The 25,070-nt window shown below is 32.1% G+C and overlaps 2 protein-coding genes across 3 annotated transcripts in view; both read right to left on the bottom strand.

Annotated features, from left to right (window-relative positions):
• Nucleotides 1-1,513: 1,513 nt before the first annotated feature.
• Nucleotides 1,514-25,070, bottom strand: part of LOC18423086 (single-stranded DNA endonuclease family protein) — a 33,766-nt gene continuing 10,209 nt past the window's right edge. Inside the window, exon 14 of the transcript XR_016059005.1 lies at nucleotides 1,514-1,587. The gene's annotated coding sequence lies outside the window, so the exon portion shown is untranslated. The remainder of the gene's footprint in view (nucleotides 1,588-25,070) is intronic.
• Nucleotides 8,856-24,513, bottom strand: LOC18422926 (polygalacturonase). 2 transcript variants are annotated; one of them, XM_088871538.1, is made up of 6 exons: nucleotides 24,396-24,513; nucleotides 22,788-22,887; nucleotides 14,829-15,202; nucleotides 11,668-11,957; nucleotides 10,255-10,480; nucleotides 8,856-9,240 (listed from the first exon to the last, which is right to left on the bottom strand). In XM_088871538.1, the coding sequence occupies exons 2-6, from the start codon at nucleotides 22,789-22,791 to the stop codon at nucleotides 9,031-9,033; spliced, it is 1,104 nt and encodes a 367-aa protein (XP_088727664.1). In that variant the 5' UTR covers nucleotides 22,792-22,887; nucleotides 24,396-24,513; the 3' UTR covers nucleotides 8,856-9,030. The 2 variants fall into 2 exon arrangements, with proteins under 2 accessions (XP_088727664.1, XP_006827744.2); XM_006827681.4 differs by lacking the exons at nucleotides 22,788-22,887; nucleotides 24,396-24,513 and having other exon boundaries at nucleotides 14,829-15,467.

The following is a 25,070-nucleotide window of genomic DNA, read 5'->3' as shown; positions in this document are numbered from 1 at the left end:
AAAAAAATGAAAAAAATAAACTAACTCATGTTTTATTTGTTTAATTCATGAGCAACACTAGAATTGAATGTACAAATAACAGTACTAGAAAACCTCTCGAGAAATCATGGAGTCCATTGTAGCCCCAATTTAGTGATACTAGTAGCATATTTTATGACAATAACTCCATTGCAAAGTATTGTTTTCTATTGGATTAGTTATAAAAGTAAAATATTGGAAAAAAACCATTTTTAAATGAAAAAACCAAACAAAATTAAGGTGCATAAGATTTTAAAAATTTTGCATTTTGGCCATAGATTATGGGGTTGGGCCCTCTCAAAAGACATCATGGTTAGGGTGGGTTTTTTTTATCAGAAAATTTCCATATCATTTTCATTTTTTTTTTGGGTAATTCAGTGAGAAAGAAAGGTCCCTACCCATTTTTTTTCAAATAAATTAGGAGTTAGCTTTTTGACAGGCGTACTAAAAAAATGTACAATTTGGGAGAGGATATATCAGAGTTTCAAGAGGTGAAAGATTACTTTTTCAATGGAATTTCTTAACAAGTGAGTAAATAAATATTTGAATTTTCACATGTTAAGAACCCCCTAACCATTGCTTCAGGGGGTGAACATATAATCTTTTTTTCTTTAATTGTTTGAAGAACAATGGCTTCTTGGTGTACCCTTAATAGAGACCATTTGAATTACATTTAAAAGTATTTTATTCAAAATCTCCTCTGACATAAAATGTCTCAACTCTCACACCCACTAGTATTTCAAAAGCATAAGTAATTGAAATTAAAAAAAAAACAAAAAAGTTGTTGGAATTTGGAAAAAAAACTTGTACCACTGTACCAATTCACAACAGTAGCACAAGGGCCCATCATTATTTAGGACCTATGAATTCTTTAAACACAAGAATCAAAGCTATTCGTTTGAAGCAAAATAACTACTTAAAAGTCACTCATTAAGCGAATGATATATTACAAACCTGCATGATGCACCCTGAGCTAAGCTATACCAATACATTGATGAATATTGCGGCTGCCATTTAAGTTTAACTGATCTGAGCACCTCTCTCTCCCTCTAGGAGAGCTCTGTCCTTATCCTGTCGAAAAACAACCTTGGTTCCTTAGCCTTTCTCTCATTCTCAGGTGACACCTCATTTTCCGTCTCCGTGTCGATTTTCAATTACATCGATCAAATCTATATCTCGGGAAGCGGGTGGATGAAGAGTGACAGCATCATGCTTAACCAATGGTGACGATGGCGATGGCGATGGCGATGCCGATGCCGATGCCGATGCCGATGCCGATGAGGTTGATAAATCAATGGTTTCAACGGATATAGGTGTACATGTCACTCGGCCGACTTCGGTGTTATAGATAATTTTCCCAATTGGGTATTGACGCCACTGATTATTTTTCAGCTCTCTGAATTCGTGGGCTTCGACAATTTTTGCATTTTCCTGGGTTTTTTGTTTGGTTTCAGCTCTCCTTGACATGAATTAGTGAGAGAGGTCAACAGTGTAATTTGGCAACTTCCAAAACACCACTGTCTAATGTCACTAATTCCAGTCAATAAACCAGGGTATCTTGTACATAAACTGAATTGATCATTTCTTCCAAATTCAGTTAAGTGTTATTACCTGTTTATTGTTTGATTGCTTGGCTATTTCTGTACTTTTTCACATCTTAAGAGTTTTCCATGAATATTTTATTCGGTTTTCCCATGATTTATTCATCGAGCTAAATTTTTTCTTATGCACTTTTTTAAAAATTTCTGTTTTTTTTAAATTTCTGTTTTTTTTTAAATTTCTGCCATGGATAAGTTGATCAGTCAATTATTTTGTTCCACTATTTTTGTTGCGAAATTCTTCACATCTTAAGATTTTTCCATGAATATTTTATTCAGTTTTCCCATGATTTTCCATGAATATTTTATTCAGTTTTCCCATGATTTATTCATCGTGCTCATATTTTCTTATGCACTTTTTTAAAATTTCTGCCATGAATTTCTGCCATGGATAAGTTAATCAGTCAATTATTTTGTTCTATTATTGTTGCGAATTATTGCTATGATTATGTTGATCAGTCAATTATTTTGTTCCATTATTTTTGTTGCGAATTATTGCTATTATTATGTTGATCAGTCTATTATTTTGTTCCATTATTTTTGTTGCGAATTATTGCTATTATTATGTAGCGATATGAAGTTTTGACCTAAAAGTATTAGCAAGATCCATAAAGTTTCCATTATTTTTGTTGCGAATTATTGCTATTATTATGTTGATCAGTCAATTATTTTGTTCCATTATTTTTGTTACGAATTATTGCTATTATTATGTAGCGATATGAAGTTTTGACCTAAAAGTATTAGCAAGATCCATAAAGTTTTGACCTTAAAGGGTTAGCAAGATCCATAATTGATTTGAATTTGAATGAATTCTTTCATGCAAGGATCTATATTTTTTTTTTGATTTGAATTTGAATGAATTCTTTCATGCAAGGATCTATATTTTTTTTTTTTTTTTGAAAAAGACTTTGTTTTTGAGAAAAACAGTGGGGAGAGGGCCCTATCCTGGGTAGGAATTGATCCTAGGATATAGGATTACAAATCATCAAGTTACAAATCATCAAGTGCTAACCAATTAGGCTTAGGCACTTTTCATAAAGATCCATAGTTGATTATATGGAATTGTACCAAGTTATATTATTCTCCCTATACATGTTCATATTTTTTGCCTCGAGTTGTAACATAATATTGTCATGCCTCAAGTTTCCAGAACTCGATTTATTTGAATTATCGGGGGTCAAATTCAATCAAACCAGAATCTTTGAAAAATAACTTTATTTTCACCAGCCTAATAAGTGAGAAGCCAGATAAGGCATGGTTTTAAATTTTAATGCGTCAAATAAGACATGGTCAACTTACATCTGCACGTGAAAATGCTGAGTATTATGAATTCTAGTAGATCTAACGTCTTACTTCATTTGTTCTTAGAAAATTAAGTGAGAAGCCAGATAAGACATGGTTTTAAGTGGACAAAATAGAAAATTAAGTGGACAAAATAGAAAATTAAGTGGACAAAATAAGTGGACAAAATAGAAAATTTGTTCTTAGAAAATTAAGTGGACAAAATAGAAAATACAAAAAATTTGTTCAAGTTGGTAATAGAAGATGATCAAGAAGCGGGTCATCTCTATGGGGATTTTATTCTCTCTTCACAAACTCTCTCTCCTCTCATTTATTCTATTTCACTCTCTCTCTCTCAACGTAGTCTCTCTCCTTTGATGATCACTCTCTTATGTTGTTAGCTCTCTCAACTATTATTCATTATATATGCATGTAAAATATATTTATAAAAAATTTATTCTCTCTAATCTCTCTTTTTCTCTCTCAATGTGGTCTTCTGGACTGTTCTTTATGGCCTCAATGTGGTAAAAAATAGTGTGCCTTATTTTGACTTACAACCTTATGCATCCCATGCCCTTGGATAAGGCAGAGACCTTAAACAATCAAAGTAAGACGTGCCTTCAAATGGTGACGAAATAAGTTGGTTCAGTATCAATAGCCTTTATGATGACCTGAAAATTTATTTTTATCTCTAATTTTAAACTTTAGATATTGAAAAATAGTATAGATAGAGGAGATCTATTAATGCTTAAAAACTTGAAAATTGACTATCTAGATAATATATTGCAAGTGCACTATTTATAAGATTTGAAATCTATTTTTCTCATGTCCATAAATCTTGATCTCAAGATGATCGAATTGAAGGTTTTTCAGCATGGGAAAAATAACTTTTTGTGAATTTTTTATGTTTGCCTTAATTTAATTGTTTAGACTTTAATAACTTTTTGTGAATTTTTTATGTTTGCCTTAATTTAATTGTTTAGACTTTAGAGCATCACCCTTATATCAACAGGGAAAATATTTAATTAACATGGAAAAGTTTATATAGAGCCGAGGTTCTAAACAATCAAATTAGAGCGTACTAAAAACTTTCACTAGAAGAGGTTGTTTTGATGCTCAAATATCTTCAAATTGATCATCTCGATGTCAAGATGTATGGACATGAGAAAAAAATAGATTTTAAGTTTTGGAAATAGTGTATTTTATAATGCATTTTTAGATAGTTAATTTTCAAAATTTTCAAGTTTTTATAGATGCTACTTTTGAAGCTTTAAACTTTAAAAATAAAAATGATAATATCTTTTACGTCTATCACAAAGATTTTCAATTATCGAAACCATATTTCTCTGCACTATTTGAAAGTAGGCTCTAATTTGATTGTTTAGAATCTAGGCTCTATACAAACCACACCCTTAATAAGCACTCGAAAACTAAAAAAAATACAAAACCAGCCAAGCCACAAACCATTTTACCAAGGAAGTCAAGCCGGCCGGATCTGTACGGCAAGCACAATACTTTAAGACGCTTCATATTCCTTCCCAACCTTTAATTATTATTATTTCATTTTGATATTCAATACAAGTACATTAATAGATAAGATAATTATCATTCCTATAAATTACTAAATCATTAAAGAAAAGTATATATTTTAAAAAAAAACAGGAAATCTTTGTGATGACTTGAAAATTAAGTTTCATTTTTAATTACCTAATTTAAAGCTTAAAAAGATAGTATATATTGAGCATATCCATGAACATTTGAAAAATCTTGAAAATTGATGGTACAAAAATGTATTACAAGATGTATTATTTCCAAGATTTGAAATCTATTTTTTCTCATGTCCATACATATTGAGGTCGAGATGATCGATTTGAGGATTTTTTAGCATTAAAACAACATCTTACACCTTAATTTGATTGTTTAGTGCTTCGCCCTTGTACAAACTTTTCCCATATATTATATAGATAATTGCATTCCTCATTCCATGGTTAATGATATTATATCTCACTTTTTGCCAAAAGTTTGTTTGCTCCCTCGGGAGCAAGCTGTCCAGTCACGCCCTTAGGTAAACCCAATGTGAGAGTACCCTTAGGGACATCAAATTTTTGAGAATCTAACCTGCCTTAACCTTGTAAATAAAAAAAAAATCATTCACATGTACTCTATATTTGCCTTGAAAAGAAGTATTATGAAATTAAATAGAAAATAGCATTATGAAATTAAAATGTTAGTTTTAAACTGAACAATTAGATCTAAGTATTTTTAAAAGGGTGCGGTTTGTATAGAGCCTAGGCTCTAAAGAATCAAATTAGAGCCTACCTTCAAATAGTGTCGAGATATGTGGTTTCACTATTGGAAATCTTTGTGATAGCCTTAAAATATATTGTCATATTTATTTATAAATTTCAAAGCTTCAAGGTAGTGTAGATCGATATATCTATGAAAATTTGAAAATCTTGAAAATTGACGGTCTAAAAATGCGTTATAAAATACACTATTTTCAAAATTTGAAATCCATTATTTTCTCATGTCCATGCATCTCGATGTCAAGATGATCAATTTGAAGATATTTGGGCATCAAAACAACATCTTTTAGTGAACTTTTTGAGGTAGGTTCAAATTTGATTGTTTAGATCCTTGGCTCTATATAAACTTTTTCCCTTTTTAAAAATGCCCATCCCATGAATCGAAAGCAAACCTATTATCTCATATGGAAAAAATTGTCTTGCGTAGCTCTTTTGTTTGAGGAAGCAAGTTAAGAATGTGATCCGCAAGAATACTGGGCTCTACTTTTAAATTTGTCCTGCTCCATTGTCCAAAGTAAGCTCACAACTATCTTTTACGGCTTTCCCCCAAAAACTTGCCATAAAAAGGATCAAGGCACTTGCATGTCAAGACAGGGGTTTATGTGCATAAAACCTTGTGTTGCACTCTATTACGAGAGAGAGAGATTTATATTGCACTCTATTACTAATGTAGAGAGAGAGAAAATAGAAAGTAATGCATTGCTAATGTAGAGAGAGAAAAGATAGAGAGTAATGCATGTATACACACGAGGTATGTTGCACTCCATTAAGAGAGAGAGAGCCTTGTGTTTCACTCTATTCCTAATGTAGAGAAAGAGAAGAAACAAAGCAAGTGCATGTTTAAACACATGAGGTATGTTGCATTCTAGTGAGAAGGGGAGAGAGAGAGACTTGTGTTGCAACCTATTGTTAATGTAGAGAGAGAAAATACAAAGGGCGGAGAGAGAGACTTGTGTTGCACTCTATTGTTAATGTAGGGAGAGAAAATACAAAGCAAGTGCATGTGTACAAACGTGAGGTAAGAGTAAAACACTTTTGAACTACTCTGATGATTAAAAAAAGCCGTAATGTGGTCTTGGTCCTGCCTATGCAAGGTCTCGGGAGGGGTGAGCTGGAGACAATCCTAACTTTGCTTTTTATGCAGACTCAAACTTGTGCTCTTTACTATTTTCAAAAAATAAAGTGGGATATGAGTTCCTAAATGCTTAGATCGAGTCATCTAAATTGAACCAAAAATTAAATATTTCGACATTACTTTTAAGTAAAAAGGGCTTCATAAAATTGCAGTGTTTATTGTGAAGTTTTGGGGGGGTCTATTGCGTTTGTAGCCATTAACTAGAGTAGAATTTTATTGGGTAAGAGATTTCAATTAGAGTATAACCATATTGTTAGGCAGAATATAGATTCAAAATGGGTGGTTGTAAGAGTATCATTGATTAAACACAAAGTTTCACAAAAATAACTATCGGACTTCGTTACTCATCCCAAGTCATCCAATTTGACATCTAATGAGTGGGAATAGTTGTGAGCTCCTTATACAAAAAGTAAATGGTCTCTTTGTAGACAATCTCATTGTGTTTATTGCCATTAGAGTAGAATCTTATTGGGTGAGAGATTTTAATTAGACTAGAACTATATTGTCATCGAGAATAGGGCAAGCTCTTTATGCTTCCCCACCAGTATAAAACTTCTATACTTCCCCCTATCCAACAGTCCATTTAGAATGGACAGCTTGGATAGTCGCAATCATAATATCACCCTCTATACTTTTTTATTTTTAATATTTTTTATACAATAAATTTTGACACCAAAATTTGGGTGTCCTATCCGCTATAGAACTCACCTATAAAAACATGAAAAAAAAAATTTACTCTCAATAAAATAAAATGTTTAAAATGCCCCTGAAATTTTCAAACGTATTTGATCGTTGTATTTTATCAAAAATATTTTTTTAATAATTTATTTAGGTGGACCCTAATATTTCATTTAGGTATACCCCATTGAGATGATGGGGCATACAAATGTTCATGTTCATATAGTTAGCAAAAAAAATTTAAAATAAAATGCTCTTGATCTAGATTAAATGGTTAGTGGCTCACTAGATCTAAATTAGACGGTTGGATAAAGGGAAGTATGTATCATTTATGTTGTAGGGGAAAAAATCTTTTCCGAAAAAGGTTTCTATGCTTCCCCTACAGCATAGAAGTTCTATCCTCCCCCAACCATCCAGCCGTCCAATTTTGATCAAGAGAGCTACTCACCGTTTGATCTTAGATCCGACGTTTCAAAATATTTTATTTTTGGTTTTTTTTTTAGTCTCAAAATATTCCCATAGGGAGGGACGCACCTATAAAAAATATCAAAAATAATTTTTTGATAAAATATAATGACCAAAATACCGCTTGAATCTTTCAGAGGTATTTTGGTCATTTTATTTTATTGAAAATAGTTTTTTATATTTTTCGCTAGTGCGAGTTTAATAGAGTACATTTGAATTTATTTTAGGAGATTGCTGAGGAAATAGATTGGATTTAGATATATGATTTGGGATGTCAAAGATATACAGATTAGGGTTTTAGGATTGCTGAGAAAATAAATTGGATTTAGATATATGATTTGGGGTGTTAAAGATGAGACACAATAAGTATTGAGGTTTAGAAAAAGATATGTTAGACATGGATAAGATAACCACATGACATAAAGGGATAGAAATGAGAAAAAATAAGGTATTAAATATGGGATAAGAGAGTTGAGATGAGAGAGGATGAAAATTAAAAGGGAGCATACTCCCAAAATTTTAAGGTTTACTATAATTTTCAAATAGTCTTATTTATTGTGTTTCAATTTATATCAAAATAAATACACTTTTGGCTTATTCACTTTATAATTGAGTAAAATTTAATCTTCCTATTTTTATAATCATGCCCTTAGATAAGAGTGATATTTAAAGTATATGAGAGGATTTGAATACTTGGTCTAAATTCAAGATTCCATCACCTTCTTCTACAAAAGGTAAAGAGTTAAATCCTATCATTAAGAACAACCCTTTCCAAGATTTTAGTGGTGTTACACATGTCATCTATTAATATAAATGAACCTCTTTGTTATTGTAAAAAAAAAAAAAAAAGAGAAAAAAACAAAAACCATAAGTGGAACTTTTTGTCAAAACAAAACCACACACACAACTTATAAATTTAATCAAATCCTATCATTAAGAACAGCCCTTTTCAAGATTTAGAGGTGTTTCACATGTCATCCATTAACATAAATGAACCTCTTTGTTATTGTAAAACAATAACATTAATGAACCTCTTTGTCAAAAAAACACACACACATACACACATACAAATGAACCATTAATATAAAATAATAGAAAAGGTATGAGCTATTTCTCATTTAATATTTTCGCCATGTCCATAAAAAAAATAATCGGCTCGGGTTATGGTGGTAGCACCCCCACACCCAAGCAGCCATGTCATTCCCACGTATGCTACCCTACTAACACATTCAAAAGGTTAATTATTAAACTATTTGAAAAACATGGGTAGGGCCTGTCTTCGCCACTTAATTATCCATAAAAAAAACAATCTAATAATATTTCCCAAGTAGCCACGTCATTCCCGCATACGCTACCCTACTAACACCTTCAAAAGGTTTGAAAAACATAAGTAGGGCCTGTCTTCACCACTTAATTATCCATAAAAAAAAACAATCTAATAATATTTTTAAACTAGGCCTCCAAGAAATAAAAATCTACACTTAATTATCCATAAAAAAAAAAAACAATCTAATAATATTTTTAAACTAAGCCTCTAAAAAATAAAAATCTATAAACAACTAGGTGGTATGACATAACCAGTTGTTTTCCCATTAGCATGTGTGCAAGAGGCCTGAGCCTCGCCTTGTTTGTAAGTAAGATATACATCTTGCAATTCAATGTTCTTGCATGCACTGCAAGCAAAGTTGATGGCCACCTCAGTTGCAGAAGTTCCCATAACGTTTTTGTACGTCACATCACTTATCTTTATGCTGGATTTCTGCACAATGGTAACAAATTTCGTTTAGTGTTTGGGTTTAAGATTTAGGGTTTTATTTAGTAAACTAGATTTTAGAGTTTTTCTTTTAAAATAAAAATAAAAATAAAATACTATAAAATACTATTATGACCTAAAAGTACAGCAATAAGCACATTTACGTTGAGCTAAGCACATTTAGGTTGAGCGAAGCACATTTAGGTTGAGCTATTGTCTCAAACTCAGATTTATAGTAGCGATTAGGATTTCCATTTAGGGTGTTTTGTCGGGTTTAGGCAGTGTTCAAAAATTGAACCGGCCTCGGAAAGGCTGGTTTCAAGTAAGTGGTGAACCAGCCGGTGGGCAAAAAATATTAAAAATAAAGAAATGCAAAAAAATCTAAAAAAGATATAAAAAATATATATAAAGCATGATTAAACAAAACACAATCCAAATGAAGTTGAAAATTATTGAAAAAAAAAATTTAAAAAAAATCGATTTGTGTCTAGGGTATTTTTGAAATTTTTAAAAAAGAGGGAAAATGTAAAAATAAGTACTTATGGTCAAAACGTTTTCCGGTCTTTGCCAAAATGATAAATAAATAAATAAAACATTCAATAACACATTACAATCAAATCTCTTATTTTTTTTGAGATTTTATATAATTTTTTAAAAATATCATATCAGATCACCAAAACCGGCCAAAACTAGATCCGGTTGAGTTTGCAAACACTGGGCTTATGGGCTCAAAGGTTTTTTTTTAAATTGAGAATTGGGATTTGGGGTTTTTTTTGGTGAGATAAAAATAGGTTTTCTAAAAAGGTTGTACCAATTCGAATCAATTTGTCAGGTCAGTCAACCTAACCCTAATCCAAGTCTAGAACCTGCATACATACTCTAGAACCTGTATACATACACAAACACGCATGCACACACACATCTAATCCAACTCTAGGTCAATCCTAGACCTTGAGTTCGGTCCTATTGCAAACTATACTTTTAAAATATATATCATACCTGATGGGGACAATGTCATACCTGATGTGGACAATGTTCGTGTGGACAGTATTTCTGGTCGATGATGATGGGGTTCTCCACATTATTCATGACCACCCCATCATATACTATATTTTTCACAAAGCCATTACTCTTTCGCGCAAACGTCTTTATCCTCAACCCATTTGTTGTCCCATCAAACACTACATTTTTCACTGTCACATCCTGTACACCAGCCTCATCCAAGTGATGTCCAAGGCTCCCAATGCTGCAATTTTCCAAATATTTACATTTTAAGATGAACAAAAACATATATTTGTGTTTTATAGTGCAAAAACACATTAAAATACATGTATATATGCATAATATTTTGAAAACAATACATGGACATAATAACAACATTTATGTATACATCATGCAAAAACCCAAAAATTTGCTCAAAAAGATGCAAATATGTATGCATACTTATTTATGAGAGAGTACTCAATATGAGTGTTTGCCTTTGGTACAAAAAGGCTATAGCCACCCTAGCAGTGAATTGAATTTTGGGAACTGTAAGTATTTCATTTATATCATTAATTGCACTTAAGTCAAAAGGAAAAACTTCTACGACTCACCCCAGCCACTCAATTGTATATCTGACAGCTAAGGATGATTGTAACATTTTTGCACAAAAAAAAAACACCTTAATGTATTATAATATCTTTATTTACATATTATAAAAACTTTATTTATTTATTTACTTATTATGAAATGCACTGAAGCTTTGGCACATGATATACGTTGAACTATGTTCAAAGCAATGAAAATCTAGCTCTTGTTAGATTTGGTAGCCTTTCGTTTCTATGTTATTATTCGTCAAAAGGAGAGGATTAGATTTCATAAATATTCAAGATAAGTGTGTGTGATGGCTGATTAGAAACCACATGTTCTAATGAACATCATAAAACGGTATATACTAGGAGCTTGGAAGTTAATAAAACTTTAGATGTCTAGTACACAAGCTCATGACCATATATGAAGCCCTCAAGCACATTCAATGTTTAAAAGCTCGGGTTTGGGCTTGATCTCTCTATGGGTCAAGACTGGTCTACCACTCAAAAACAATGTTTAAAAACTCGGGTTTAGGCTTGATCTCTCTATGGGTCCAAACTCTATGGGTCCAAACCGTAGCACGACTGGTCTGACACTCAAGCTAGGCAATTTCAATATGAAAAGTCTAAAAACTATGAAAATATTAGGAAAATTGGGCGATTCTCGTTTCTTAGGCCTAGAATCGCCTCACTCCCAATCCGATTATACTAGTGATCAGTCAAACCTGCGATTTTTTATGTAATGAGCCTAACCACTCAACAAAGAACCCAAACCCTATTATAAGATTTTTTGTGTAATGAGCCTAACCAATCAACAAAAAGCCAAACCCTAATCAAAACTCAAACTATGATAGATTCTTACCTAATGCCATGTCCAGGCCCACAAGTCACTCGCTCAACATGCAGATTATGTGTTCCAGGTCCAATTGAAATACAATCATCTCCAGTTTGTATGCTTGGATCTGTTATGAGAACATCACTTGATCCTTCAACATGAATACCATCGGTATTAGGGCTGTCACCAGGGGCTCTAATCTTTATGCCATGAACTTTGATCCCCTTAGAGTCATTGAAAACGATGTGAAACTTTTTGCTGTTCATTGATGTGAGGTTGTTTATTGTTACATTCTTGCATTTGTTGAAGAGTAGAGACTGCATTGAAAACAAGAACAGACTTTGTAAGTGTGACTTTTCAAAGTAGCAAGCACAAGGGAAAAAATAGCCAACTTTGAGTTTTAGGTGATGTACTTAGCCAACTTTGAGTTTTAGGTGATGTACTTAGCCAACTTTGAGTTTTAGGTGATGTACTTAGAAGTTTGCCGTTTCGGTTTATCATTTTGTGGATCAATTATGAGAAATGTGGCAGTTGACTCTAGAATTACCCTAATCCACCCAGATTAGGACCCTAAGTACTCCAGAGGGAAATCAGGTGAGTCCCCTCAATAATTTTCGACTCCTCTCAAAAATTTTCAAGAAAATTAGCTCAAAAAAATCAGCCCATCAATCCCAAAGGATAATTGGAGGAGAAATGATGTGACATAAGTGATCTAATATTAATAAAAAAAAATTTTCATAAAAACATATATTTTGAAATTACTGAACAAAGTTTGAATTTGGAATCCATCAAATTCATTTTGTTCCAAGAAGCATGCTCCAAATTCTATCCCTAAATCCTAATATACATAGAAAATGGAATGAGACCCAGTTGAATCTCAAGAGAATTTCCCCTGTTGTCAGTGAAAAAAACCCTTGAACACAAATAAAATAATGACAAGGAAATTATTTAAGATTGAATTTTGATGTATTAAGTATGCGGACAAATTTCAAATCTATAATTTTAAATAAATGTATAGTTCATATCACTATTCCTCTCCCTCTGTTATTTACCTATCCATGTATGTATACACAATGGATGTGATTAACATAAGGTCTAATGTTTTTTTCTTTTTTTTCTTTTTGGGTAATTCGGTGGGGATGACAGATTGATTAGGGAGTTAGCTTTCTATTTTTTCAAATTGGTTAGGGCGTTAGCTTTTATGAGGTATGCGGGTGCTACCTCCACCCATTTTTTAGATTGATTAGGGAGTTAGCTTTTTTGAGGTATGCGGCTCCTACCACCACGACCCAGCACCTTTCCTCGTACATAAGGTCTAGTTTAGAAAGTAAATTTGCACATCATTTACCTCAAAAAAGAAAAAGGTAGCTTTGGCATCGAAAATCCCTATTATAACCTTTGGGATCTATTTCCAATCTTAATTTTAAACTCTAAAAACATCATAGATTTCATGGATTTATACATACTTTGAAAAAAGATGGTTCATATAACAAGATATATCATCTTTTAGGTTTTAAATCGTCAAGTTTTAAAGTACATAATTCTCGAAGTTGAGATCATCAATTCAAATATTTTCTTGCTCCTATAATTACTTTTTATCATGAAGCCTCAGCCCCTTTCCTCGTACGTAAGGTCTAGTTTAGAAAGTAAATCTACCCATCATTTACTTCAAAAAAAAAAAAGTAGTTTTGGCATCGAAAATCCCTATGATGACCTTTGAATCTATTGTCAACCCTAATTTTAAACTCTAAAAACATAATAGATTTCATGGATTTATACATACTTTGAAAAAAGATGGTCCACATAATGTATTAGAAGATATATCATTTTTTAGGTTTTAAATCCTCAATTTTTAAAGTAAAGAATTCTCGAAGTCGAGATCATCAATTTGAATATTTTCTTGCTCCTATAATTTTATTTTTTATCATGAAGCCTCAACCTTGTATATAAGGCTATACAAATCAAATCAAAAGTTGATTTTTCAAAAATTCAATATCACTACACAAATTGACCAAACTGCACTTATATTCTGATTAATTTTTTTTAAATACCTGACCTCAATAAACACATAGCCTGGTTTCTATGCTGCTAAGTTCGCATATGTAGAAATGCGGGCCTATTAATAAATCCATTTTTGAGATGGATTTTTGGAATTAATTTTGAGGACATGTAGTCTAACATAGAGATCATGAATATGAAAAAAGAAGTAAATTTTAAAATTTAGAAATAGTAATTCTAGTAAGAAAACATTTGGACAGTTAGTTTCTGTTGTTTTTAGATGGAATACCTACTTGATGGATGCTTTATTTAGATGGAACACCTACTTGCATCCCATCTTTAACTTTTTGGACCGCATATGAAGTCATTCGATCGATCCAACCCACATGAAACAAGTTTCCATAAAAAAATACTAAAACTACCCATAGCAAAACAATCGATCCAACCCGCATTAAACAATTTTCCATAAAAAATACTAAAACTACCCATACCAAAACAGCTCGAATAAAAAATAATCAAAATACCCCTACCACGCCAAAATACTAATATTACCCATAGCAAAACAGCCTGAGTAAAAAATGACCAAAATACCCCTACCACGCCAAAATACTAATACTACCTGTAGCAAAGCAGCCCGAGTAAAAAATAACCAAAATGCCCATACCATGCCAAAATACTAATACTACCAAAATACCCCCAGCACGCCAAAATACTAATCCTACCCCTAGCAAAACAGCCGAGTAGATGGCAAAATACTTATACTACCCATAGCAAAACAGCCCGAGTAAATGCCAAAATACTAATATACTACCCATAGCAAAACAGCCCGAGTAAAAAATGACCAAAATACCCAACCATGCAAAAATACTAATACTACCCATAGCAAAACAGGTCGAGTTACTACGCCAAAATACTAATACTACCCATAGCTAAACAGCTCGAGTAAAAAATAACCAAAATACCCCTATCACGCCTTACCATTGACCCTGCCCGAATAAAAATTTACCAAAATACCTTTACCATGCCTTACAAATAACCAAAAATACCCTTACCAAAGAGAGCAGGCAAGCTAAGCTAGATAATAGAATAGATGAAAGGAGAGAGAGCAAGCAATCTAAGCTAGATGATAGAGATGAAAGGAGAGAGAGCAAGCAATCTAAGCTAGATGATAGATAAAAGACGATACTTACTTTTGCACCTATAGGGCAATCTCCATCATCTTCCTTGCAGACCCAATAGAGAGCTCCCTTCCCATCCAATACCCCACCATTGATCTCTAACCCTTCAACCTTCTCAAACCTAATCCATGCCCCATCTTTTACTTTGTTAATATCAGGAGAAGCAATCAACTCTCCTTTCAAATTTATAGTTATTTTCGAACTTTTGCATGGTCCACCAAAAGTGGTCGGATAGAGTAGATATTTTCCGGCCGGTACTTGAAAGGTAGTTGAGTCCTCGGAGTTGCAAGCAGAATTCCATGCTTTTACAAATGCATGGCTGTCATCAGATTTTCCGTCGGCTTTCGTTCCGAAGTCCGTTACATCGATGATGATATCGGCACTGCCTAGTGTAAAAAGGAGGGAGAGAATGATCAGCAACTTCATCGCCATTAGAAAATAGTGGAACTATAGAAAATAGTGGAACGCTATAGAAAATGGTGGAACGATAGAAAATAGTAGAACGAGCTTTAATGCGATAGAAAACAGTGGAACGATAGAAATAGAAAACAGTGGATCGCTGTTGGAACGATAGAAAACAGTGGAACTAGCTTTTAATGGGATGAAGGAGATGAAGAGTTTTAGAAGAGGAATAGAAAACTACGTATGTGTAGATTTTGAGAGAGAAGAGATGGGTATATATATCATATAGAGTTTGATATTTAGAAAAGATGTGGATTCATGATGGAAGATATGTATATAAATTTAAAGAGGCATAGATATTTATCAAATAGGGCTAGATATTAAAAAGATATGAATGCTGGAGGGAATAGATGGATATATATTTAGAGAGTCGAGAGATGGATATATATATATAATATAAAGAGAGATGTGATATTTAAAAGATGCGTAGATTTAGGAGGGAAGATATATATAATATATAATATCAAGAGAGAGAAGAGATAGATATAATAGAAGAACGGATATTTAGAGATGTTTATCTTCATTGAATTAGCATTTTTTTTTGGGGGGGGGAGGAGAAGAATTATCACCCGATTTCCAAAATTTAGAAATTTTAATTTCATAGAAATTCATTATTTTCTGTTTTTAGATCTTTATCCTTACAAACTTGTCTTGTTTTTTAATAATAAAAATATATATATATATAAATTTGACAGAGGTGGGTATATATAATATAAAGAGAGAGAAGAGATAGATATAATAGAAGAATCGATATGTTAGAGATGTTTATCTTCATTAAAATAGCATTTCTTTTGGAGAGAATTTATGAGCCGATTTCCAAAATTTAGAAATTTTTATTTCATAGAAATTCATTATTTTCTTATTTTAGATGTTTATCCTTATAGAATTGACTTGTTTTTTTTAGTAAAAAAGAAAAATCATAAATTTTCTTTTCTCGATTCCTTTTATGATTTTTCTCAAACATACATCACCCCAAAAACCATTTATATTGAAATGAGTAGAGAAACAATTTTGCAACTTAAAAAATCAATTCATATGCTAATGATAAACTATTTGTTAGTACATTAAAAACTATTGAAATAGCATACAAGGGATTTAAAAAATGATGTAGTTTCTAGAGGGCCTAGGCTTTACGTAAACAAGGTAAAGTCTCTCTATCGAGAAAGTGTTTGGATATTGAAAATCTCCATGATGGCTCTAAAATCCATTTCCATCACCCATTAGGAACTTTAAAGCTCAAAAAAATGTTGCAAAATCTGTCATATCCATGAATACTTATTTTTAGGACAATTAACGGTCTAAATAATATGTTACTATATACACGATTTTATTTTTTGGGCTTGAAATCCTATTTTTTTCACAACCACAATGATCAACGCTTAGATGATAGATCTAAAGGTTTTTCAACTCTAGGACTACCATTTTCATGAGCTTTAATATGAAAATTTACTTATTTTGACAGGGCTGCATCCCGATCAAAATATTTTCCTTTAGAAAAATAAAGCCTTAAGTCATTAACCCATAACTATTCCTTAAAAAAAATTATTTAATACGGTTCTTAGAATGTAATTAGAATCCGAATTCTTTGCAAGAGTTTTCATAAAAAAAACACATTTAAACAATGTATTTAAGCTACAAACTTTTTTACAAGTAAATAAAATTAATTAATGAGGTTTTTAAAATGAAAATAGAAACCGAAAATTAAGGAGGCTTAGGAAGTTAGTGCGGGGCCGTTGGTGTAATTAACGCCTTTTTGGCCTGCCCTTTAACGTGTACCGGAAATGCTTTTTTTCCCTATCTGGAAGCCGTTATTTCTTACTTTCTAATTCTTTATCTTTTGCTGCTATTCTCATTGAGTTCCTTCTACCCGTGACTAGAATATCGGTTATCACGTGACCATCTCGTCCACCGGTGCCTATCGACATCAAGATGCATGGATATGAGAAAAAAATGAATTTTAAGTTTTTAAAATATTACATCTTGTTACTCATTTTTTTTATCATCAATTTTCAAGATTTCATAGATATGCTTGATCTACATTTTTTTTTTAAGCTTTAAATTTTATAACTAAAGATGAAAATATATTTTAAGGCTATCGCAATGATTTCCAGTACTGAAACCATATTCCTCAATACTATTTGAAGGTGTGCTTCACTTTGATTGTTTAGAGTGGTGGGTCTATACACCGCACCCTTAATTAAATGTTATAATTAAATTATATAGTTATATTTAATTAAATATCAATGATTTGAAAAAATTGATCGGTGAACTGGATCGAGCACCCCAAAAAGTGATCTAGATTGTTGTTTTACTGTAGAGAATCGTCATTTTACTATACGGAAGCTACTTTCCTATATATGCACAAAACTGGAACATGTCTGGGTCGGATCTGGCAATTCCATGTCAACCTGATGTTTTTTAAATTACTGTTAAATATTATTCGGATTAGGTCCGGGTCGGGTCTACGTGAACCAGACCAAGACCTAATAGCATTTGGGGTTCAAGATTTGGACCCAAACCCAACCCGTCGGGTGCAATATTTGGACCCATACCCAATCCGGGGTAGGTCTACCCATCGGGTTCTGGGTCGGGTCTAGGTCCATTACCACCCCTGCTCAGATTCATTAGTATCTCTCGTTGCACATAGTCCCCCATATGGTCTCCCATCAGTATCTAGTCCTTCCTATCTAATATCTGGATAAAGTGATACATATCAGAAAATAAGATAAAAGTGATAAACTTCACTTCTCTCTCTAAGCATCTCTTTTCTTTTTCTTTTTCTTTTTTTTTTCTTTTTTTTTTTTGACAATATATGTTATAAGCTTCTCTTTCGCTTGCATGTGTGCATGGGAGCCATGCATTTAAAGAATGGCATCAATGGCATCCATCATCCACCACCACCGAGTTCATGATAGGTCCCTCTTTTTTTTCCCTTTTCTTTAAATTTTTTTTTTACCAATGCTAAAAATATTTTTTAATTATCACAATTTTCCCAAAATTTTCCCTTTGAATCAAATTCTTGGGTTCTCATTGTTCTCCAAAAAGCCACTACTCTCTACCATAAAATTTGGACCAATGCCTATGGATTCCCAAATGTTAAGCCGAGTAAGAAGGCTAAAAATCATGGGTCTCAAAATTCAATTATTTATATCTATTAGAGAAATATTTTTCCTCAAGTATAAATGTTTGTATATCTTTTTGGTTTTAGGCCTAGATTTGTTGCGAGCTGAAATCTTTAATTTTTGTTCATTATTCAAAGACACGTGACCCATGAATAACATCACTTGATCTTTCCACATGAATACCATCAGCATTAGATCACTTGATCTGGATCCTTTCACAAGAATAACATCACTTGATCCTTCCACATGAATGCTCTAACCTCATTTGATCTTGATCCTTCCACAAACTATCAACGTGGCTCCAACCTTTACCCAATGAACTTGATCCTTCCACAAATACCATCAGTGATATCAACAACACTCTAACCTTTACCTATCAACAACACTCTAACCTTTACACCATGAACTCTAACCGTATCAGACTCATCAAAAAAAATCATTGATATGGGGTTGTTTATTCTTACCTTCTTGCATTTGTTGAAGACTAACTACTGCATTGAAAATAACAACCGACTTTCTAAGTGTGACTTAGGAAAAGTGTGACAGAAAAATGACTGCATTCAAAAGACTAACTACTGCATTCAAAACAAGAATTGACCTTGTAAGTGTGACTTATGAATAAGTGTGACAGAAAAAAGACTGCATTCAAAACTGGAATGAGACAATTTAGTCCCAACAGAATACGCCCTATAATCATTGAATTAAACCCAATTACGCTTCTACCCCTGTAACACAAAAAAAATAATAATGAAAAGACAGTTATGTGAGATTGAATTATTTTTTTGTATTAAATATGAGGACAAATTTCAAATCCATAGTTTTAAATAAATGTATAGATCATATCACCATTCCTCTCCCAACAAGAACTGCCTTTGTAAGTGTGACTTATGAATAAGTGTGACAGAAAAAAAACTGCATTCAAAACTGGAACGAGACAATTTAATCCCAACGGAATATGCCCTATAATCATTGAAAATTAATGAAAGGAAAGTTATGTGAGATTGAATTTTTTTGTATTAAGTATGAGGACAAATTTCAAATCCATAGTTTTAATTCTTCTCTCAACAAAAACGTGTGACTTATGAAAAAGTGTGACAGAAAAAAGACTGCATTCAAAATTGAAACGAGACAATTTAATCCAACAAAATATGCCCCTATAATCATTGAATGAAACCCAATTACGTTTCTACCCTGTAACACATTAAAAAAAGAAAAAATTAATGAAAAGACAAGAACTGACTTTGTAAGTGTGACAGAAAAAAGACTGCATTCAAAACCATGGCAGAAAAAAGACTGCATTCAAAACTGGAACGAGACGAGACAATTTAATCCCCTATAATCATTGAATGAATATGATAGTATATGAATATGACAAATATAATTAATCATTGAATGAATATGATATTATATGAATATGACAAATACGATAGTTTTATGTGAGATTGAATTTTTTTGAGGACAAATTTCATAAATGTATTGATCATGTCACCATTCCTCCATATATTTAATATAATGGTGTGTCCAGGTTTTAATTTTTTTTTTATCTTGGTAGGAATTGAGCCTAACCCTTTCCATATATTTAACATAATGGTCGGCCCAGTTTTTATTTTTAGGAATTGAGCCTAACCCTTTCCATATATTTAACATAATGTTCTGTCCTTTTTTTTTGTTTTTTTTCGTTTTTTTCCATATATTTAACATAATGTTCTGTCCAGTTTTTTTTTTTGTTTTTTTACCCTTAGTAGGAATTGAGCCTAGGACGTAGTGTTGCAAATCGTCAAGCGTTAACCAATTAAGCTCAGACTATTTTCTTAGTATAAAATCTAATTTAAAAAATAAATTTACACATCATTTACCTCAAAAAGACCTAAAAACAATATAGTTTTGGCATCAAAGATCTCTACGATGGGCCTTCGAATCTATTTATAAACCTAATTTAAAATACCAAAAACATCATAGATTTCATGGATTTATACATACTTTAGAAAAAGATGGTCCATACAATATCAATTTTTAAGTTTAAAATCCTCAATTTTTAAACTACATAATTCGCCGAAGTCGATATCATCAATTTGAATATTTTATTCTACCTTGTATTTTTTTATCATGAAACCTCAGCCTTGTATGTAACTTTATTCAACTATCTTTTGCTTGTGTAATCCTCAATTTAGACTTTGGATATACTTATACAAGTAATTTAGGTTCCATTTAAGACCACTCTAGCCAAATAAACCCTAAAGGATAATTCAGAATACCTCTATTCAAATGACCAAATTACCCTTAACATATATTTAACCCTATATTGAAAAATCAAATCTAAAGATAAATACCACTGCACTAATTGGCGAAAATGTATTCTCATTAATTTTAAAAAATCCCTGACATTAATAAAAAATAACTAAAACTACCTCTAACAAAATAATCCGAGCAAAAAATACCAAAAACCTTTACCATATGCCTTATGAGAGAGAGAAAACTAGATGAAAGATTATAATTACTTTTGTGCTGAAAAGGCCATCTCCATCATCTTATTTTGAGCTCATGAGGCAATCTCCATCACATAATGGGCTCCACCATTGATCTCTAACCCTTCCCATCTAATACCCATATGATCTCTAACCCCTCAACCTTCTCAAACCTAAGCCAGGACTCATCCTCTACTTTGTTAATATCATCAAAAGCAATGAAATTTCTTCTACTTTTGTATGGTCCACCAAAGGTGGTCCGATCGATGTATGGTTCACTAAAGATGGTCCGATAGAGTAGATAGTTTTCGGCCATGAAAGGTTTTAGAAGAGGAATAGAAAAGTAGTGGCTGTGTAGAAAATGTATAAGTGATGTATGATATTTATAAGATGTGGATGTATAATTCATAAGCTAATTAATAAACTATTTATTAGTAAATTAAATTTTATTGAAATAGTATACAAGGGATTTAGAAAAGGATGCAGTTTCTAGAGGGCCTAGGCTTCATGAGCACACAGTAAAGCCTCACTTCGAATCATAGTCCAAAAAATATTTTGGACAAAGAAAATCTCCATGATGGCTCTAAAATCCATTTTTTTTTGAAATTTGAAGTTAAAAAAATCTAAATAATATTTTACTATATACACTATTTTTAGGGCTTGAACTCCTTTTTTTTTTTTTACAACCACAATGGTCTAGGCCGAGATGATCAATTTGAAGTTTTCTAATTCCAAACTATAATTTTCGATGAGTTTTAAGGTGAGGCTTTACTTATTTAGATTATTTTCCTTTAAAAAAATAAAGCCTTGAGTCACTTTTCCTTCAAAAAAAATGAAATTTTTTAATACGTTATTTAAAATGTAGTTGGAATCCGAATTGTTTATAAACGTTTTCTCAAAAACATATTTAAACAATTTATTTAAGCAACAAACATTTTTAAAAGTAAATAAAATTAATTAATGAAGTTTTTAAAATTGAAATAGAATCCGAAAATTGAGGGGGCCATCCCAAAATTAAGGGGGCCTAAGAAGTTAGTGCTTAGCCGTTGGAGCTATTAACTGTTTTTTTTTTTTTTTTTTTTTCTCTGCCCTTTAAGGTGTAAGGGATGGTTGTGATGTTTTTTCTTTATCTCATACCTGAAAGCCGTTTTTTCATACTCTATTTCCTTATCCTTTTGCTTCTATTCTATTGGGTTTCTTCCACCATTCCTCCGAATATCCTTCTACTTCTATTCTATTGGATTTTTTCCACCATTCCTTAGAATATCCTTTACCATGTCACCATCTCTCTCTAACTTGGTCGGGTCCGGTTCCAGAATATCAAGGACCCAGACTCAAAATATGGGTCGGGTCTAGTTCCAAAATATATTGGAACCTAGATGCAGACTTGGGCCTGAAAATATAATAGGGGACCTAGACTTGGATCTTATCAAAAAATCAAAATATTTATATATTTAAATATATTTCATAAATTCATTAAATATACACATGCATTATTTAAATATTATAATTAAAAATATATAGTTAGATTTATTTAAATATTATTTAAATTCATATATTAAATATTAGTGATTTAAAAAATAGATCGGTGACCTAGATCGGGTATCCTAAAAACTAGTCCGGATCGGTGAATCGACGGTTCGAATCACCATTTCACTCTGCGAAAAAACAATGAACAAGCCAAAAACCTATTCGGATTAGTGAATTAGTGTTTTGGATCGCCGTTTTACTATTGAGAATCATTGTTTTATTGTGCGGAACCGCCAGTTCCTTCTAAACATCAGGGCGATTTCGTGCCGACCCAGCCTTTCATAAATTACTAAATATTATTTAAATATCAATATTCAGGTTGAAGTACACGACCTGGACTTCGGGATCCAAGATTTAGAACGGACCCAATCCATCGGATCCAATTTTTTTACCCATTGGTTCAACCTGTTGGGTTACGGGCCGGGTCTTGGTCCATTGCCACCCCTCCTCCCTCTCAATTGGTGTTCAATCCTATCTAGATAAGTGATAAAACTGCAAATCAGGAACAGTATGATATAAGTGATAAATTCAAGATGATATGGGACTTTTCTGCTTTGTGTATCCTCGTACTGTATTTTATAGTTGCAGTGGTACCTCTTACCGGACAATTTTCAAATAACATATGCCCTAACATTTTTATGGTAGTGCTGTTGGTATAAATTGTTGCAAGTGAATATTCTCAAAAAAATTCAACGTTCCAAAAAAATATTTGGCTTTAATGCCTGCCAGTAAAAAACCGGAGCCCTTTGAGATGTGAATTTCAGTCTAATAGAGCCTGAATTTTTAGAAATTCATTTCCTATAATATAAAATATCAGCAATAGTTGCAAAAATGGGAAAGGGAGAGAATAAAATATAAAAAAACGAAAAAAAATAAACTAGAAAACACGGAGAAAGTGAAAGAATGCAATTGGAGAGTTGGGATCAATGAAATTTTTTAAACACGAGAGTTGCTATTGAAATTAGCTGTGAGACAAAATATGTCAATAAGAACTGCGTCAAGGTCAAGTTTTTGGAGTACCCTAAATGGCCAAAATTTAATTCCAATTAGGGTGAAATTCTGTAAACACTCCTCGTTTTTTTACCTTTTTGTCTTTAACCAATCTATTTTTTAGATAAATATACACTATGAAATATACTTAGCCCATTTCAATAAAGAACATATAATAACAAGGAAAATATTTACTGTCAAAATTTCAATCACTCACCCACTATCACCTATTTCTCAAAACCTATAAATGATTACATAAATCATCATCTATCTCAATAATCAACAAAATAAAATACCCAATAAAGCAATATTTTATTTTCTATTAGCAAAATCAACGTAACATCTAAAAATGGGGCATATTTATTTTCTATTTGAAAAATAAACAAAAATAAAAATAAAAATTATAAGCCACATCTGGGAAATACATCGCTTAACAATAAAAAGTAAGGCCTTAATAGTGATTGAATAATTCCTCCACAATTAGTCAAGAATAACATTGGCCTCAATAATGAATTGTTGGACCAATAAAAGAATAAAATTTACAATAGTTTGGATGGACTGAACAAGAAATAAAAATTATAAAGAGTCAATATTGATGGACCAATAAAATTTTAAATAGTTTAGATGAACTGAACAAGAAACAAAAGTTATAAAGAATAAAGAGTCAATTTGTGATGTATGTATTGATAAAGTAAAGAAGTATTCCATCTAAAAATTTTGTAATAGCATAATGGAACTTAATTGCCCCTCAAATTACCCATTCAACACTACGATTTTGCTTAACCAATGATTTTGCTAAACCAATTTGTTTTGATGGATCTAAGTTACTAATTAAAACCCATGATTTTGCTTAACCAATTTGTTTTGATGGATCTAAGGTACTAATTAAAACCCTTCTATAGAATAAAAATATTTTTATTTTTTGCTAGGAGAAACTAAACTACAAAACATGTACTTATAATGATAGAATTTATGTTATAGAAAACAATTCAAATAGCTACAATTGGTACCTTCAATCCCCTCCAATGTTCTAAACTATAATGAGGAACTGTTTGGAATAACCCTTCCAATAATGCAAGTTGAAATGCATCTTGAACTCTAAGTTTGAAATGTGCAGGTTCAAATAAAGAGTAAGTTTAAGCAAACCATTTATGTATAAGTTTCCCACAGTGACACACTCAATCCATGTCACGTAAAAGTTTCCCACATGGGAGAGCCAATCACACTGAAAGCATGTCAAAGCATACACATTTTGTGGTAGGCCTAATGACACTCATAGAATTGAGAATCTCACACTTGGGAGGTACTCACAAAATCAGGTAGAACTGTGAACTTTATCTGGTTATATGATCATTTCACTCAGTGTGTTTTGCCTCAACTATATAATTGTGTCCTTGGGTTGCATAGACACGGATGTGCATGTTAGCATTTGATACGACTGCCAAAATAAAAATCTCAAAACTAGTCTTTCGGACATAACACATTTGAAAACCATTATGAAGAAAGGGAGATAGGAGTTTAAGTAACACTTAGTACTTTAATTGTGACATTTCACGAATAAAGTTTAAGAAGTGTTTATGTTCCTAAAGTGCAGGATGTGAATCCTTCGTGTCTCGAACAACTGCAAAACACCATGGACATGAGTATCCTTCATGCATACATATGTTCTTTTCTTTTTGAGGGCC

Source organism: Amborella trichopoda, chromosome 7 (genome assembly GCF_054954075.1).
Source record: "Amborella trichopoda isolate Santa Cruz 75 chromosome 7, AtrichopodaSantaCruz75HAP2 v2.0, whole genome shotgun sequence".
Classification (NCBI taxonomy): Eukaryota; Viridiplantae; Streptophyta; class Magnoliopsida; order Amborellales; family Amborellaceae; genus Amborella; species Amborella trichopoda.
This window is presented reverse-complemented; position numbering and strand designations above follow the sequence as displayed.

Bases quoted from the DNA above. Each gene is read 5' to 3' on its own strand.
- LOC18422926 (XM_006827681.4), bottom strand. From the start codon at position 15,248: ATGGCGATGAAGTTGCTGATCATTCTCTCCCTCCTTTTTACACTAGGC. The intron at 11,958-14,828 runs GTAAGTATCGTC...TTTTCAATGCAG, and splicing joins ATTGCCCTATAGGTGCAAAA to TCTCTACTCTTCAACAAATG. The intron at 10,481-11,667 runs GTAAGAATCTAT...GGAAAATTGCAG, and splicing joins GGGCCTGGACATGGCATTAG to CATTGGGAGCCTTGGACATC.